Source organism: Rhinoraja longicauda, chromosome 24 (genome assembly GCF_053455715.1).
Source record: "Rhinoraja longicauda isolate Sanriku21f chromosome 24, sRhiLon1.1, whole genome shotgun sequence".
Lineage (NCBI taxonomy): Eukaryota > Metazoa > Chordata > Chondrichthyes > Rajiformes > Arhynchobatidae > Rhinoraja > Rhinoraja longicauda.
In genome coordinates this window covers 1990014-2008855 of record NC_135976.1, presented here as the reverse complement: position 1 = coordinate 2008855, position 18842 = coordinate 1990014, and the positions used below count along the sequence as shown (strand labels likewise).

The 18842-nt window shown below is 44.7% G+C and overlaps 1 protein-coding gene across 1 annotated transcript in view; it reads right to left on the bottom strand.

Moving 5' to 3' along the window:
- The window catches only part of mdfi (MyoD family inhibitor), a 96364-nt gene that overhangs the window by 50261 nt on the left and 27261 nt on the right, over positions 1 to 18842 (bottom strand). The window contains exon 2 of the mRNA XM_078420527.1: positions 10883 to 11002. Coding sequence (XP_078276653.1) covers positions 10883 to 11002 — 120 coding nt within the window. The remainder of the gene's footprint in view (positions 1 to 10882; positions 11003 to 18842) is intronic.

Here is an 18842-nt window from a genome sequence, read left to right as displayed (position 1 = left end):
AATAAGGGGCACCCGTTAAAAAGGCAATGCGGGGAGAAAAGATGAGGTACGAGGGTAAGCTAGCCAATAATATAAAGGAGGATAGAAAAAGCTTTTTTAGGTATGTGAAGAGAAAACAAATAGTCAAAGCAAATGTGGGTCTCTTGAAGTCAGAAGCAGGGGAATTTATTATGGGGAACAAGGAAATGACAGACGAGTTGAACCGGTACTTTGGATCTGTCTTCACTAAGGAAGATACAAACAATCTCCCAGATGTTCTAGTGGCCAGAGATCCTAGGGTGACGGAGGAACTGAAGGAAATTCACATTAGGCAGGAAATGGTGTTGGGTAGACTGATGGGACTGAAGCCTGATAAATCCCCAGGGCTGCATCCCAGGGTACTTAAAAATGTGGCTCTAGAAATTGTGGACGCATTGGTGATAATTTTCCAATGTTCTATAGATAAAGGATCAGTTCCTGTGGATTGGAGGGTAGCTAATGTTATCCCACTTTTTAAGAAAGGAGTGAGAGAGAAAACGGGAAATTATAGACCAGTTAGTCTGACATCAGTGGTGGGGAAGATGCTGGAGTCAATTATAAAAGACGAAATTGCGGAGCATTTGGATAGCAGTAACAGGATTGTTCCGAGTCAGCATTGATTTACGAAGGGGAAATCATGCTTGATTAATCTTCGGGAATTTTTTGAGGATGTAACTAGGAAAATTGACAGGGGAGAGCCGGTGGATGTGGTGTACCTCGACTTTCAGAAAGCCTTCGACAAGGTCCCACATAGGAGATTAGTGGGCAAAATTAGAGCACATGGTATTGGGGGTAGGGTACTGACATGGACAGAAAATTGGTTGACAGACAGAAAGCAAAGAGTGGGGATAAATGGGTCCCTTTCAGAATTGTCAGGCAGTGACTAGTGGGGTACCGCAAGGCTCGGTGCTGGGACTGCAGCTATTTACAATATACATTAATGACTTGGATGAACGGATTAAAAGTAACATTAGCAAATTTGCAGATGATACAAAGCTGGGTGGTAGTGTGAACTGTGAGGAAGATGCTATGAGGTTGCAGGGTGACTTTGACAGATTATGTGAGTGTGCGGATGCATGGCAGATGCAGTTTAATGTGGATGTGTGAGGTTATCCACTTTGGTGGTAAGAATAAGAAGGCAGATTATTATCTGAATGGTGTCAAGTTAGGAAAAGGGGACGTACAACGACATCTTGGTGTCCTAGTGCATCAGTCACTGAAAGGAAGCATGCAGGTGCAGCAGGCAGTGAAGAAAGCCAATGGAATGTTGGCCTTCATAACAAGAGGAGTTGAGTATAGGAGCAAAGAGGTCCTTCTGCAGTTGTATAGGGCCCTAGTGAGACCGCACCTAGAGTACTGTGTGCAGTTTTGGTCTCCAAATTTGAGGAAGGATATTCTTGCTATTGAGGGCGTGCAGCGTAGGTTTACTAGGTTAATTCCCGGAATGCGGGACTATCGTATGTTGAAAGACTGGAGCGGCTAGGCTAGTATACTCTGGAATTTAGAAGGATGAGAGGGGATCTTATCGAAAGATTATTAAGGGGTTGGACACGTTAGAGGCAGGAAACATGTTCCCAATGTTGGGGGAGACCAGAACCAGGGCCCACAGTTTAAGAATAAGGGGTAGGCCATTTAGAACGGAGATGAGGAAGAACTTTTTCAGTCAGAGAGTTGTAAATCTGTGGAATTCACTGCCTCAGAAGGCAGTGGAGGCCAAGTCTCTGAATGCATTCAAGAGAGAACTAGATAGAGCTCTTAAGGATAGCGGAGTTAGGGGGTATGGGGAGAAGGCAGGAACGGGGTACTGATTGAGAATGATCAGCCATGATCACATTGAACGGTGGTGCTGGCTCGAAGGGCCAAATGGCCTACTCCTGCACCTATTGTCTATTGTCTAATTTGTGCAATTCTGGGCCACAGAAGGCAGTGTAGGCCAATTCACTGGATGAATTTATAAGAGAGTTAGGTAGAGCTCTAGCGGCTAGTAGAATCGAGGGATATGGGGAGTCCTTTTATAATTTTATACGTCTCTATAAGATCCCCTCTCATCCTTCTAAACTCCAGTGAATACAAGCCCAGTCTTTTCAATCTTTCCTCATATGACAGTACCGCCATCCCAGGGATCAATCTCGTGAACCTACGCTGCACTGCCTAAATTAGGAGACCAAAACTGTACACAATACTCTAGATGTGGTCTTACCAGGGCCCTATACAACTGCAGAAGAACCTCTTTATTCCTATACACAAATCCTCTCGTTATGAAGGCCAACATGCCATTAGCTTTCTTCACTGCCTGCTGTACCCGCACGCCAACTTTCAGTGATTGCTGTACAAGGACTCCCAGATCTCGCTGCACCTCCCCCTTACCTAACCTGACACCATTGAGAGAAAAATCTGCCTCCTTGTTTTTGCCGCAAACGTGGATAACCTCACATTTATCTATATTGTACTGCATCTGCCACGCATCTGCCCACTCACTCAACCTGTCCAGGTCACCCTGCAACCTCCTAACATCCTCTTCGCAGTTCACACTGCCACCCAGCTTTGTGTCATCTGCAAACTTGCTAGTGTAACTTCAAATTCCTTCATCCAAATCATTAATATATATGGTGAACAGTTGCGGCCCCAACACCGATTCTGAAAAGGACCCGTTTATTTCCACTCTTTGCTTCCTGTCTGCCAACCAATTCTCTATCCATGTCAACACTACCCCCAATACCATATGCTCTAATTTTGCTCACCAATCTCCCGTGTGGGACCTTATCAAAGGCTTTCTGAAAGTCTAAATACTCTACATCCACTGGCTCCCCTTGATCCATTTTACTTGTCACATCCTCAAAGAATTCCAGAAGATTAGTCAAGCATGATTTCCCTTTCATAAATCCATGCTGACTTGGACCAATCCTTTTACTGCTATCCAAATGCACCATTGTTACCACCGTTATTATTAACGAGGTAATGAGTTATTACCTCTTTAATAATTGACTCCAGCATCTTCCCCACCACCGATGTCAGGCTAACTGGTCTATAATTCCCCGTTTTCTCTCTCGCTCTTTTCTTGAAAAGTGGGATAACATTAGCTATCCTCCAATCCACAGGAACTGATGCTGAATCTATTGAACATTGGAAAATGATCACCAATGCATCCACTATTTCTAGAGCCACCTCCCTGAGTACCCTGGGATGCAGACCATCAGGCCCAGGGGATTTATCATCCTTCAGTCCCATTGGTCTACCCAATACTATTTCTCGCCTAATGCAAATTTCTTTCAGTTCCTCTACCCCCCTAGATCCTCTGTCCTCTAGTATATCTGGCAGATTGTTTGTGTCTTCCTTGTTACCCATAATAATTTCAAAAGATACTTTTACTGTCCTTTATATTCTTGGCCAGCTTCTCTTCGTACTTTATCTTTTCAGCCCGTATTGCCCGTTTTGTTACCTTCTGTTGTCCTTTGAAAGTTTCCCAGTCCTCTGGCTTCCAGCTACTCTTTGCTGTGTTATACATCTTTTATTTTAGTTTTATTCCATCCCTAACTTCCCTTGTCAGCCACGGTTGCCTCCTACTCCCCTTAGAATCTTTCTTCCTCTTTGGAATGAAATGATCCCGCGTCTTCCGGATAATGCCCAGAAATTCCTGCCATTGCTGTTCCACCGTCATTCCTGCTAGGATTCCTTTCCAGTCGACCTTGGCCATTTCCTCTCTCATGCCTTCATAGTCCCCTTTGTTCAACTGCAACACTGACACTTCCGATTTAACTTTCTCCTTCTCAAATTGCAGATTAAAACTAATCATATTATGATCACTACCTCCAAGCGGTTCCTTTACCTCGAGTTCTCTTATTAAATCTGGTTCATTGGACAACACTAAATCCCAAATTGCCTTTTCTCTGGTAGGCGCCAGTACAAGCTGCTCGGAGGCACTCTACAAACTCTCTTTCTTGGGGTCCAGAACCAACCTGATTTTCCCAGTCTACCTGCATATTGAAATCCCCCATCACCACAGTGGCATTACCTTTGTTAGTGCTAGGGCTAGCGGAATCAAGGGATATGGGGAGAAGGCAGGAACGGGGTACTGATTGAGTATGATCAGCCATGATCACATTGAATGGCAGTGCTGGCTCGAAGGGCCGAATGGCCTACTCCTGCACCTATTGTCTATGTATCTATGTATCTTATCATTGGGCAGGGGGAAATGGAGCTGAGGTGCCAGATCTGAGATGATGTTGATATTCGTCAGAGCGGAGAGGAGCCTTCTCTTGTTCCTGATGTTATTCTCTTGTATGAACTACCCCCCCGATGACAAAGCATCCTGTTCCAACAACCTAACATGTAAAGAAAGAAAAAAATCTCTTCATCTCTCTCCAAATTTACTTTACTTCAAATTTACTTTACCTTGGGACTTACTTTACTTCAATTACCCTTGGCACTAGATGTCATAGATCATAAAATATAGAACAGTGCAGCACAGGAACAGACCGTTCCGCCCACAATGTCCCCATCAAACATGATGCTAAGTTGAGCTAATCTCCTCTGCCTGCACATGATCCATATCCCTGCATTTCCAGGTGCCTGTCTATTAAGGATGGCAACTATCTCACTCCCAAATACGGGACAAAGTGAAGTCACAGCCCCGCGCCCCACGTGACCTCACCCAGCCAGCGGCCACGTGCTCCCGCTCGACCAATGGCGGCCACCCAGGCCGGGGGGGCGGGTTGCTATGCAACCTCCATTAGGCAGCGCCTGGGCCTCTGGACCTGCACTGTCCAGACCTACACTGTCCAGACCTACACTGTCCAGACCTACACTGTCCGGAGTTAACATGTCAGAAACCTAATGTTTAGGGACCTAAACTGCCGGGACCTACAGCGTCGGGGCCTACAGTGTCGGGGCCTACAGCGCCCCCTGGGCCTACAGTGTCGGGGTCTACAGCGCCCCCTGGGCCTACAGCTCCTCCCGGGCCTAATAAGGGACAAGGGTGGGACAAACTAGGGGCAAGGGTGGGACAAACCAGGGGCAAGGGTGGGACAAACGTAAGGGACAAACCAATTTATCCCAAAATACGGGATGTCCCGGCTAATCCGGGACAGTTGGCAACCCTACTGTCTATGTACCTATCCAAAAGACTTTCAAATACCACTCTCACCACGTATTTCACCACCACACCTGGCAGCATGTTCCAGGCACCTACCACTTTGTGTAGAAATTTTACCCTCATTTGAACTCTGACCTTAAAACTATGCCCTCCAGTCTTTGATATTTCGAAGAGATAATTGTTCCCTATTGAGCCTATCTAAAAATTTTATGTTTTAAAAATACCAGACATGTTCTTCTTAGGCTTGCTTGCTAGGAGGGTTAGTTCCAGTGTTTCTAGTCTCTTCTCATGATTATCATTTCCCATTCCCATCTCTGGTGAATCCACTGTTTTCACGGCCTATCTGTAATGGGACAATGACATCTGCAGTGTTTTAACTGTGGCTGAGCAAAGGTGCAGGTTTATCACAACTGATTTATTCCACACTACCCCATTTTTGTTCAAACTGCCCAAAAGTGCAATTGCCCTTTGTGCAGATGTATTTACTTTCATCCACACGATAGATAGGCCACTACTTCACAGATTTCAGTACTCTGACAAACTTAGCTTGGCTTTGATAAATTCAAGCTGCCTGATTGATTTATCCACCAGTTTCATTTCTTTCAATGGCAGATTTTGTTCTCATCTAAAACGCTGCTGAATGATCTTGTCCTATGTTTGCCCAAGTCAACCTCACACCATTCCTTACCGTGAAGCATTGCAGTGATTCCTTCAACTCCAGAGACAATCACTCACTCCGAACCATTGGCAAATTGCAAAAGAAGATAATATGAGCATCCTCCATTAGTTTCTGCAGTTGTTGAAACATAGAAACATAGAAAATAGGTGCAGGAGTAGGTCATTCGGCCCTTCGAGCCTGCACCGCCATTCATCCAACTCAGTATCCTGTACCTGCCTTCTCTCCATACCCCCCGATCCCTTTAGCCACAAGGGCCACATCTAACTCCCTCTTAAATATAGCCAATGAACTGTCCTCAACTACCTTCTGTGGCAGAGAATTCCACAGATTCACCACTCTCTGTGTGAAAAAAAACGTTCTCATCTCTGTCCTAAAAGACTTCCCCTTATCCTTAAACTGTGACCCCTTGTTCTGGACTTCCCCATCATCGGGAACAATCTTCCTGCATCTAGCCTGTCCAACCCTTTAAGAATTTTGTAAGTTTCTATAAGATCCCCCCTTAATCTTCTAAATCCCAGCGAGTACAAACAGAGTCTATCCAGTCTTTCTTCATATGAAAGTTCTGCCATCCCAGGACTTCATATGAAAGTCCTGCCATGAGGATCAACGCATAAGGTCATAAGTAATAGGAGCAGAATTAGGCTATGCGGCCCATTAGGTCTATTCCGCCATTCAATCGTGGCTGATCTATCTCTCCCTCCTAACCCCATCCTTTCCATAACCTCTGACACCTGTACTAATCAAGGTTCTATCTATCTCTGTATTAAAAATATCCATTGACTTGGCCTCCACAGATTCACCTCCCTCTGACTAAAGAACTTTCTCCCCATCTCCTTCCTGTAGGAACGTCCTTTAATTCCGAGGGTATGACTTCTAGCACATATCCACCTTGGATTCTGTTCAACCATTTTTGGAACAAATTATTTTTCACTGTTATTTGATAGGGGTTCCCATTTGTTCTTGCAGGAGAACTTCACTATGGTCAACCGAAGAGACATGTAACTGGTTACCGTGGGGGATTCAAAGGTTTCTGTGCTCAGTCACCACGCTGCCCAGCTCTCTCTGACCATGCGGTAACAAGATGCCGTCAGATACTTTACAGCTCATACCTTGGGACCAGTAATGTAGATGGCTTGGATTAATAAACTAGACAATGGGATCTTCAATCACACCATGGCAGGTTGACAATTTGAATTCAATTTGAAGAAAAATGATCATGAAGCAATTAGATTGTCATAAAAATACAAGTAGGTTCCTAATGTCCTTTGGAGGAGGGAACCTGTTTCCGTTACACGCTCTGGGCTTTACGTGACTTTAGTTTAACGTTAACTGTTAACTGTCATGTAAAGTGGCCAGAGCAGGCACATTCTGTACACCAATGCTTCCCTTGACTCCCATTCCTAACAACGGCCCAAAATATTCCCACTCTACCCTTCCCACCACACAGACGTTGCCTTAATATTGGTGGAGCATCAGAGTAGATACAGAGGCAGTCATGACAAGCGAGTGTGGTTACACCAGGAGCCTCAGCAGCAGGCCGGGGAACAGATTTCTATCACAGTTTTTAACCACAAAAATATTCTGAAGATGTTATCCGGTTACATCAATTAGAAAAATCCTTTGAACCCACAGACATTTACTCCAGGCTTGTTATTGCAATAATAACAATCACAATATGCCCATTTTATCTTGTTTGCACTGTGAACAATGACAATCAAAGTTGCTTATCTCACTTGCCATGCTTTATACCCATGTCTGTTATTCAAGGTGTGTAGGAAGGAACTGCAGATGCTGGTTTACAACGAAGATAGACACAAAATGCTGGAGTAACTCAGCGGAACAGGCAGCATCTCTGGAGAGAAGGATTAGGGTGGCAGGGTGGTGCAGTGATAGACTTACATCCCTTGCAATACCGGAGACCCAGGTTCCATGCCGACTACGGGTGCTGCCTGTACGGAGTTTGCACGTTCTCCCCATGACCTGCGTGGGGATTCTTCCACACTCCAAAGATGTACAGGTATGTAGGTTAATTGGCTTGGTAAATGTAAAAACTGTCCCTAGTGTGTGTAGGATAGTGTTAATATGCGGGATCGCTGGTCAGCGCGGACCCAGTGGGCCGAAGGGCCTGTTTCCGTGCTGTATCTCTAAACAAAACTAAAAAGGAATGGGTGACGTTTCAGGTTGAGACTGAGTCTGAAGAAGGGTCTCGACCTGAAACATCACCCATTCCTTCTCTCCCGAGATGCTGCCTGGCCCGCTGAGTTACTCCAGCATTTTGTCTAGCTTCTTTCTGTTGTTTAAGCTTTGTTCCTGCGTTGCTCCCCCTGTCCCCCAGGAAGGTGGCGTGACATTCTCTCTGGGCCACACGCCGTGCCTGCCTGCTGACAGCTGAGTGATTATACCACCTGCCGGGCGGTACAATTACAGACAAGAATCAGGTTTGTTGCCAAATGAAAAGCACATTCTGGAGACTCTGATGGAGATTGGTATGAAAGAATGAATGCACTTAAGCACTTAATGAGGCCCATACTGTACGGTGGGGTTTTCTAAGCATTACCATCTGTGCCACTGTTTGATACACAATGATAAGGAGGTCAGATTGCCAACAGTCCAAGTTGGAAGTGGACAGTGCAAGCGTTTTGTCTGGGCTCTTCAAGCCATTGGGCAAGTGTGCAGACAGGACTCCTGCTTTCAGTTGGGCCTCTGGCCACCTTTGCTTGGACTTTCTCAGTGGTCATCTGGAGGGCCAATGTGGCCATCTCCATGATGCTCAGGATGTCCAGGATCATCTGCTGGGACCAGTCACCAGCCAAGGCTGGGCATTAGTGTTTACAAAGAGGTTCCTAAAGGAACGTCCTTTAATTCTGAGGGGATGACCTCCAGCAAAACGATGAGATCCTGGCAGCCAGGAACCCAGGATTGTCTTGAGAAGGAAGAAACTTCTTTGAACTATTTTTCACTTTTCCACCCTTAATTCAACACTCAACGTTCAGATACTCTCTCTACGGCACTCCCCCATCCTTGTCAGGCTAGCTTCAAAGTCGTCTTGTTGAGTGTTATTGTCTGCAACTCATGGGGGTGGGGTGGGAGGGAACATAAGGGGGAGCCGGCATGCTCTGTAACTTTCTCAGCATCGTAGGTGGCCACTGTTTGTATACATTGGGTATGCAGCAAAGAATCTCACTGTGCCTAGTCACATGTGACAATAAAGTCTTCCATTCCATTCCATTCCATTCCAACACACCGCTAACAATGGCCCGTTTCCTTCATCATCGTCACTTTTTTGCATATCTTTCATTCATTTGTTCTATCTCTCTCTACATCACCGTCTGTATCTCACGTTTCCCTTTCCCCTGACTCTCAGTCTGAAGAAGGGTCTCGACACAAAACGTCACCCATTCCTTTTCTTCAGAGATGTTGTCTGACCCGGGAGTTACTCCAGCTTCTTGTGTCCATTTTCAGATACTTTACCCAGCTAGGAGGCAAAATTGGTCCTAAGCCTCCGGCGAATGGCCCTCTGAAACCTAGTGAGGGCATTGATAAAACCACTTTGACTGACTCCTTTGCTCCCTCTCCCCCTCACCAACTCACACACAGCTTCTCCCTCATTTATTTCCTCCTTTTCTCCTCTCCTTGCTTTTGCCTCCCTCGGGTGGGAACTGTGCCATGCCCCTGCTGTTACAGCTCATTTTATCACCTGGTGCCAATAAATCACATGAAGAAACCAACACAGTACCACCACATGATCATCACTCCAGAGTACCCAGTGAGGTGGAACACCCAAATCAATGCAGTCGGATTAACAAAGTTGGGTTCATGGGAGGTGGTCTTGGAGGGGAGGATGTTCCTCAAACTGCGGAGCATCCTGGACAATACAGCTCACCCCCTCCATGACACACTGGTCAACCTGAGGAGTACCTTCAGCAACAGACTGGTTCCACCAAGATGCAGCACAGAACGCCACAGGAGATCCTTCTTCCCTGTGTCTACCAAACTGTACAATTCCTCCCCCTTCTGTCATGAGGTAGACTGACTCCCCTACCACCCCAACCCCATTCTTTGCACATCCCCAATCCTTTCCATTCGTCACATTGATTTCATGTTTCATTTATCTTGTGTTTTCTGACTGTTGGCAGATTAATTTCCCTCCTGGGATAAATAACGTTCTATCGTATTGTACCATATCGTATTGTACCGTATTGTATTGTATCATATCGTATTGTATCATATCGTATTGTACCGTATTGTATTGTATCATATCGTATTGTACCATATCGTATTGTACCATATCGTATTGTATCATATCGTATTGTATCATATTGTATTGTATCATATCGTATTGTACCGTATTGTATTGTATCATATCGTATTGTACCATATCGTATTGTATCATATCGTATTGTATCATATTGTATTGTATCATATCGTATTGTACCATATCGTATTGTATCATATCGTATTGTATCATATTGTATTGTATCATATCGTATTGTACCGTATTGTATTGTATCATATCGTATTGTACCATATCGTATTGTATCATATCGTATTGTACCGTATTGTATTGTATCATATCGTATTGTACCATATCGTATAGTATCATATCGTATTGTATCATATCGTATTGTACCGTATTGTATTGTATCATATCGTATTGTATCATATCGTATTGTACCGTATTGTATTGTATCATATCGTATTGTACCATATCGTATTGTACCATATCATATTGTACCGTATCGTACAGAATAGATCCTTGGTTTGTATTGATTTGATTGACCTGAACTTTACTATAGTAGAGTTACCAAAATTGGCCTCAGTACATTTTTGGCCTGAGAGCAGAGTCTTCTGTAGAAATTGCGTGTAGAAATTGTTCTGATGCCAGTTCAGTTTTCATTATAACCATCATAGTTCATTCAGCTTCTAAACAGGACCAAAGATCATGAACCCATCATGAACTGTACACTTCAGTCTGTTGGGACCCAGTATCATTGTAACCCTGGACCTGGTGTGCGGTTCTCAATAACAATGCCTTGGGTGGCAGATAAAGGAGAGTGAGGAGAAGCCAGAGTATGACAAGTAACTGGACTTACACGTTATGGTATCTGCTGGTGGGGTGTGACTCCCAGTCTTGTTCTCCGCCTCCTGCTCTTCGAATGATGCAGTGTCCTCTCTCAACAATACTTGATCTTCTCTGTCTTCATTTTCGTTACCTGCAACAGGAGTAAACGTACCGTTACTGGGAGAGATCTGGCCACCATCACTTGATGCTTCTGTTCAATTGAGAATGGTTTCCCTTCAACAGTGACAACGTTTCAAAAGTACTTAATTAGCTGTAAAGTCCGTTCAGGCATCCTGGGGTTATGAACAGTGTCACACAATTTATATTCCTTCTATCAATTATCTGCAGGTCACGCTGAGGGTGAAGTGTGAGATGAAATGGGCTTTGTTTGGTGAAATCTTTTTGATCCAGAGCCCACATTAAGGATGAGCTGGATGTAAGGGATGCCGAATTATCAGCACTACTTATTCTGACCTCATGATCTAGAAAAAAAAATCAATACTTGAGGAATCGTAGTGTGAAATTTTGGATTAAAGTCGTCACTGAACTTATTTTCAGTGCTTGGCAATTCTATAAAAGCAAAGATAGAACTGCATAAGCCAATGAATAAAGTTACATAAAAAATGATCCTCGTCTGTGAATAATTAGACACAAACATCGACACACCAATGCCAAGAGGAACCAGAACGTTTATTCCAAGTGGAAAAACTCTGAAAATAATTTATTTGTTTATTTGTTGTAGTTTTTTGGGGAGCAAAACAGTAAGTAAATATTCCTGTGAGTCTCAAAACCATTTACTTATTTCTTCTTAAACGTTTTCAATCTAAATTTGTAGAACATCAGCATTTTGGGGAATATGGGCATAATTGATAGGAGCAGAATTGGGCCATTCGGCCCATCAAGTCTACTCCGCCATTCAATCATGACTGATCTATCTCTCCCTCCTATCCCCATTCTCCTGCCTTCATCCCATAACCCCTGACACCCGTACTAATCAAGAACCTATCTATCTCCACCTTAAAAATATCCATTGAATTGGCCTCTGCAGCCTTCTGTGGCAAAGAATTCCACAGATTTGCCACCCTCTGACTAAATAAATCCCTCCTCATCTCCTTCCTAAAAGAATGTCCTTTAATTCTGAGGCTATGGCGTCCAGTCCTAGACTCTCCCACTAGTGGAAACATTCTCTCCACATCCACTCTATCCAAGCTTTTCACTATTCAGTAAGTTTCATTGAGGTTCCCCCTCATCCTATTAAACTCCAGTGAGTACAGGCCCCGGAATATTGTTATTTACAGTGGGAACTAACTTTCCGAGCCGTTTGGAATGCCTGTTTGCCGTGGATGGTTGCTGGGAGCACAAGAACATCTCAGCATTGTTGGAGATCTATCGGAGGACAGGTTGTGTCGATGTGAACTGAGTCACCAACCTCACCTGACCTCACCACAATAGGCAGTTTAGTTGTGCAAGAGAACAGGCCAGAAAAGCAGCCTGCGCACTCTCCCGAATACCCATCATCTACAGGTGGCCACTGAATGAGAGAGGCCCAGTCACCACCAAGAGAGGACAAGCTTGGGTCATTTCACAGGTGGATGGACTGATGAATTGCTTGGTGGACGGTGTGAATCTTCAACCCATTGCAGAGATAATTTAAACAGGAGAGACTTCTTCACACAGAGATTGGTAGGAATATGATATTCAGGCCGATGTGGACCAGTTGAAACAGAGATCTTAGATCCAATAAAGACAACATCTTAAAGGAGAAAGAAACAAAATGATACAGGAGAGGTTGGAGAGAAAATCACTCAAGAAAGAAGCAGACCATTTAACTCAATGTGTTTAGTTTAGATTAGTTTAGAGATAGAGCGTGGAAACAGGCCCTTTGGCCCTCCGTGTCTACACTGACCAGTAATCCCTGCATATTAACGCTATCCTCCACACACCAGGGACAATTGCTTTACATTGAAACCACATCAATTAACCTACAAACCTGTACGTCTTTGGAGTGTGGGGGAAACAGAAGATCTCGGGGAAAACCCACGTGGTCATGGGGAGAACGTACAAACTCCATACAGACGGCACCCGTAGTCAGGATCTAACCTGGGTTCCTGGCGCTGAAAGCGATGTAAGGCAGCAAGTATACCACTGAGCCACCGTGCTGCCAAGTGAAAGAGAGACATCTAGAGACACCTAGACAGTACTATATCCCAACCTCGATCTTAGACCCTGTAGGTTGCGATACTTTAGGAGTTGATGCACGCCCTTTGTAAGTCAGTGTTTTTGCTTCACTTTGAGGCCCAGGAGCTGGGGATGGAGCTGTGCAGATGCCACAGTTGGTCTCCCTGACAGATGGCGATGGTGCGGTGGGCAACTCCTCTCGTGATGAGAGCCGCCTCTGACACCGAAGACAGGTCCTGCCACATGTGATGTTGCAGATCCTCTTTTGATTTGGGGGAGGGTGTGCGTGTGTGTGTGTGTGTGTGTGTGTGTGTGTGTGTGTGTGTGTGTGTGTGTGTGTGTGTGTGTGTGTGTGTGTGTGTGTGTGTGTGTGTGTGTTTGTGTGTGTGTGTGTGTGTGCGTGTCAGTGTCTGTGTGTCTGCCTCTGTGTGTGTGTGTGTGTGTGTCTGTGTGTGTGTGCGTGTGTGCGTGTGTCTGTATCTCTGTATGTGTGTCAGTGTGAGTGTGTGTGTGTGTCAGTGTGAGTGTGTGTCAGTGCGTGTGTGTGTGTGTGTGTCAGTGTGAGTGTGTGTGTGTGTGTGTGTGTGTGTCTCTGTTTGTGCCTGTGTGTGCGTGCCTGTGTGTGTGTGTGTGTGTGTGTGTGTGTGTGTGTGTGTGTGTGTGTGTGTGTCTGTTTGTGCCTGTGTGTGCGTGCCTGTGTGTGTGTGTGTGTGTGTGTGTGTAAGTACGTGCATGTGTGCACGAGTGCCTGACGTTGGGAGTGGACAAATGGAGACCCACCTGAAGACCCATTGCAACTACTGCCCGCTCTCTATCAGACGTGACTGTGTTTATTTTTCTCTGATTTCTCTGATTTTAACGAGTCGGTGACTCGTGGTCAGTTTACCTTCACGGAGTGGGATAAGAGTGTGGTGATTGGGTGTACTCCCAACCCTATCTACAATAACATGCTATTAGCACGTGAGGCACTACGATGTGTTGATACAGGATACTCCTTGCCTGTCTATTCCTTGTCTTTTTCCTGAGATAAACCTTCTCCTGCCAACGTCATGTCCATTTCCTAGAATTGTTGCTGTTCTGTCGACATCGGGCTAGCTTCTCAGAATCCCCCTTATCACATCTGTACCACACCTCATCTGACATCGGCTCACTCAGGTTGTACATACTTTCACATTCAAAATTAGTAGCAGAATTTGTCCAAAGTGCAGCTTCTAATTCAGAGTTGCTGCAGGATGATTCCAACTCCACAGACATTAAACATGATAGACACCAGAATTGAAAATGTCCTCCAATCCCTGGGATCTCTCTCATGCAGAGCTGAGCTTCACCTGAGGGCAAGGCCCAATGTGCAACTTTCCAATAAGGTACTTTGTTTTCATTTCCAACTGCCGAAACAAAGAAAAGGAATGCAAGCAACATCCGTCCTGAGAGTGGAAGCCAATAATTACAATAATTACATTGAAAAAAAATTATAAAAAGAGAAAAAAGTCTAAAGTATAAAATGGATGTTAATAAATCAGGGGGCAATATTACTGAACGGCAGCACAGTGACACTGCCTTACAGCGCCAGAGACACGGGTTCAATCCTGACTACGGGTGCTGTCTGTACGGAGTTTGCACATTCTCTATGTGACTGTGTGAAACATAAGAACATAGAAACATAGAAAATAGGTGCAGGAGTAGGCCATTCAGCCCTTCGAGCCAGCACCGCCATTCATTATGATCATGGCTGATCATCCAAAATCAGTACCCTGTTCCTGCTTTTTCCCCATATCCTTTGATTCCCTTTGCCCTAAGAGATAAATCTAACTCTCTCTTGAAAGTTAGTTGTGTTGGTTTTCGCCATGTTTCCTCCCACACTCCAAATACATGGTTTGTGGGTTGATTTGTTCAAGTAAAATTGTAAAATTGTCCCTAGTGTGTTGGATAGTGCTACTATACGGGGTGATCACTGTTTGGCATGGACTTGGTGGACTGAAGGGTCTGTTTCCATACTCTATCACTAAAGTAGTCTAAATGATTTTCACCCACCACTCTCTTGGCCTCTCATAATATCATTCATTTCATTCCCCGTAATGCCACAGGGAACAGTCCTACTGTAGCCATTTTATCCAGACAGTCAATGTTCTCTTGAACCTGCAACATCTCCTCGGCACCCTCTCAGATGCCTGTAGTGATCAGATGTGGGTCTGACCGCCCTGATGGCCCCTAACTTCTGCTTGCCCGGAGCTGACACCACTTCCCCGCTCTCCCCCTGCATCATCTGGATAACAGCCAGCATTGCATTTGTGTGCAGCTTCTCTACTTCTTGTGGATCTGTGGGAAATGCTCCCATACCTTTCTGTTTCTCTGCACTACTTGGTTTTCTACCATTTAACTGCTCCCCCTCTCTTCTGCCTTCCCCACATGGATTTTCTGTGTTGAGTTATTTTCCGTTTTGCGTTCTATTTGCCCAGTTAAACATCTCCTCAGAGCTTAATGTGAGCACTGTTGACCACATTTAGTTTTCGGACTTCTCTATATATATTTTTTTAATGGTGGCCTCTACGTGTACCCAATCACTGGTACATTACACAAAGCAATGGACCAGGAACCAAATCTGGAAGAGGTGCACTGTACACTGCCTTCCTTTCATTGCAACTAACAGACTTGGTTCAAGTGGAGGGGGGTTGGTGGGTTTCAGTTCAGTGAGACGTGGATTCAATGTGATTCTAAGCTACATTGATCTGTCAGTAGTTTTCAACAGAGCCAAGCTGTTACCGCAGCTGAACCTTTCTGTAGGCTGAAGCAACACAAACAGTTTGATGTTTGTGTTCTTGCTATTTATCTGTTTTCTGTTCCAAGACTCATTTGTGGAATTGTGACAAAAGTGTAAATAGACCGGTGTAAATGAGAGGTTTGTGTCTGAGCAATGAGTCACTTCACCTCAAGCATGGAGTCTGACCATGAAGTTGTCTGAATCCAATCTCCTAGTATAAATATGCACATAGCTCCTTGCTATTAACTCAGACATTGGGGAACTAAGCTGCCCAGCACAGCAAAGAGACTCAGAGTTTAAACTGAACTATTTTACCAGATGGATGTGAATGCAACAAATTATTCTAGCAAGGGAATTGAAAAGGGCATTTTGACCCATTCAGCTATCTTCACTGATGAGACATGAACAATGCATGCTTCACTGACTTTCTCTAATTTACTTTCACTCCTCAGGGAAGTTCCGGCTGTTGGGAACACTTCCAAGGGCAAGAAAATCTACCAAATAGTGAAAGGTGAAAATAAAATAGGGAATAAGAATGAAAGGATAGGAACTCTGTTAATACAAAACACTTAGAGAAAGACCTGTGACTTCGGGAAATGCACTACCATGGACTGTTTAAAAAGAGACAAATGTGAGTTGCATGGTGACAAAAGGAACTGCAGATGCTGGAATCTTGAGCAAAACACAAAGTGCTGGAAGAACCCAGCTGGTCAGGCAGCATCTATGGAGGGAATTGTTATGCGATGTTTTAGGTCGAGACCCTTTAGTTTAGTTTCGTTTAGTTTAGAGACACAGCGCAAAAACAAGTCCTTCGGCCCACCGAGTCTACACCGATCAGCAATCCCTGCACATTAACACCATCCTACACACACTAGCGACAATTTACCAATATACCAAGCCAATTAACCTACAAACCGGTGCGTCTTTGGATTGTGGGAGGAAACCAAAGATCTCGGAGAAAACGTAAGCAAGTCATGTGGAGAACATACAAACTCGGTACAAACACCCGAAATCGGGTTGGAACCAGGGTGTCTGGTACTGTAAGGCAGTAGCTCTACCGCTATGCTACTGTACCGTGCCACCCTTCATTTAACAGCTGCATATATTTCAGAGGAGAGAAGGGGCAAATGTTGAGACGGTGGAGCTGAGGGCTGATGGCTGAGGCAGGTAGGTAGGTAGAAGGTAGGATGTGTTCAGTTGGAAGCTAGATGGGTCGATGATGGAGTGTGAATTGAGGAATGTAGTGAAAAGAAGAAAAATGTTGACTGTGGCTATAAGGTCGGATTGCAGAATATTATTCGATGTCCAGACATCATGGTTTGTGGTGAGGTTGAGGTGGGATTAAGGACTTTGGTGGGTCAGTGGGATGGACGAGTGACCAATATCCATCACTGTTGGATTCACACACGTTTTCTTGTGCATTTGGATGAGAACATACATGGCATGGTTAATAAGTTTGCAGATGACACAAAAGTGGGTGATATTGTTGATAGTGAAGATGGTTGTGAAAATTTGCAGCAGGATCTTGATCGATTGGGCAGGTGGGCTGAGAAATGGCTAATGGAGTGTAATACAGAGAAATGTGAGGTGTTGCAATTTGGGAAAACTAACATGGGCAGAACCTGCACAGTGAATGGTAGGGGTCTGGGGAGCATTGTAGAGCAGAGGGATCTAGGAGTACAAGTACATAGTTCATTAAAAGTGGCATTTATTACCCATCCCTATGGCAGGTAGATAAGGTGGTCAAAAAGGCTTTTGGCATGTTGGCCTTATCAGTCAGAGCATTGAGTATAGAAGTTGGGAGGTCATGTTGCAGTTGTATAAGATGTCGGTGAGGCTGCATTTAGAGTATTGTGTTCAGTTTGGGCACCATGTTATGGGAAAGATGTTGTCAAACTAGGCTAGGACTCTATTCCTTGGAGCACAGGACGTCAAATCTGTTTTGTGGGATGGGTTGCAGAGTAATAGAACAAGACAGCAGAGAACTCTGCTGCCACAGTGAGTCCCACCGGAAATTGGAGGAACAGCACCTCATATTTCGCCTGGGCAGCTTGCAGCCCAGTGGTATGAACATTGACTTTTCCAACTTTAGATAGTTCCTCTGTCTCTCTCTTCCCCTCCCCCTTCCCAGATCTCCCACTGTCTTCCTGTCTCCACCTATATCCTTCCTTTGTCCCGCCCCCCTGACATCAGTCTGAAGAAGGGTCTCGACCCGAAACGTCACCCATTCCTTCTCTCCTGAGATGCTGCCTGACCTGCTGAGTTACTCCAGCATTTTGTGAATAAATACCTTCGATTTGTACCAGCATCTGCAGTTATTTTCTTACACTCTGCTGGGTGATATGAGAGGAATAGATCGGGAATAGATGCCCAGAGTCTCTTGTCCTGAGTAGGGGAATCCTAGAGGACATAGGTTTATGATGAGGGGGGAAAGATTTAACAGGAACCTGAGGGATAACACTTTCATGCAAAGGGCAGTAGGTGTATGGACTGAGATGCTGGAGGAGGTAGTTGGACTATTGCAATATTTAAGAAACATTTAGACAGGTACATGGATATGACAGATTTAAAGGGATATGGGCCATATACAGGCAGGTGGGACTAGTGTCGATGGGATATGTTACAGGCAGTGTGAACTGCGAAGAGGATGCTAGGAGGTTGCAGAGTGACTTGCACAGGTTGAGTGAGTGTGCAGTATAATGTAGATAAATGTAAGGTTATCCACTTTGACAGTAAGAATAAGGAGGCAGATTATTATCTCAATGGTGTCAGATTAGGAAAAAGGGAAGTGCAATGAGACTTGGGTGTCCTTGTATACCAGTCACTGAAAGAAAACATGCAGGTACAGCAGGCAATGAAGAAAGCTAATGGCATGTTGGCCTTCATAACGAGAGGATTTGAGTACAGGAGTAAAGAGGTCCTTCTGCAGTTGTATAGGGCCCTGGTGAGACCATGTCTGGAGTATTGTGTGCAGTTTTGGTCTCCTAATTTGAGGAGGTCTCGCCACTGATTTCAGACCGAGTGTGGTCTCCTGGCATCAGGTCAAACCCAGCAC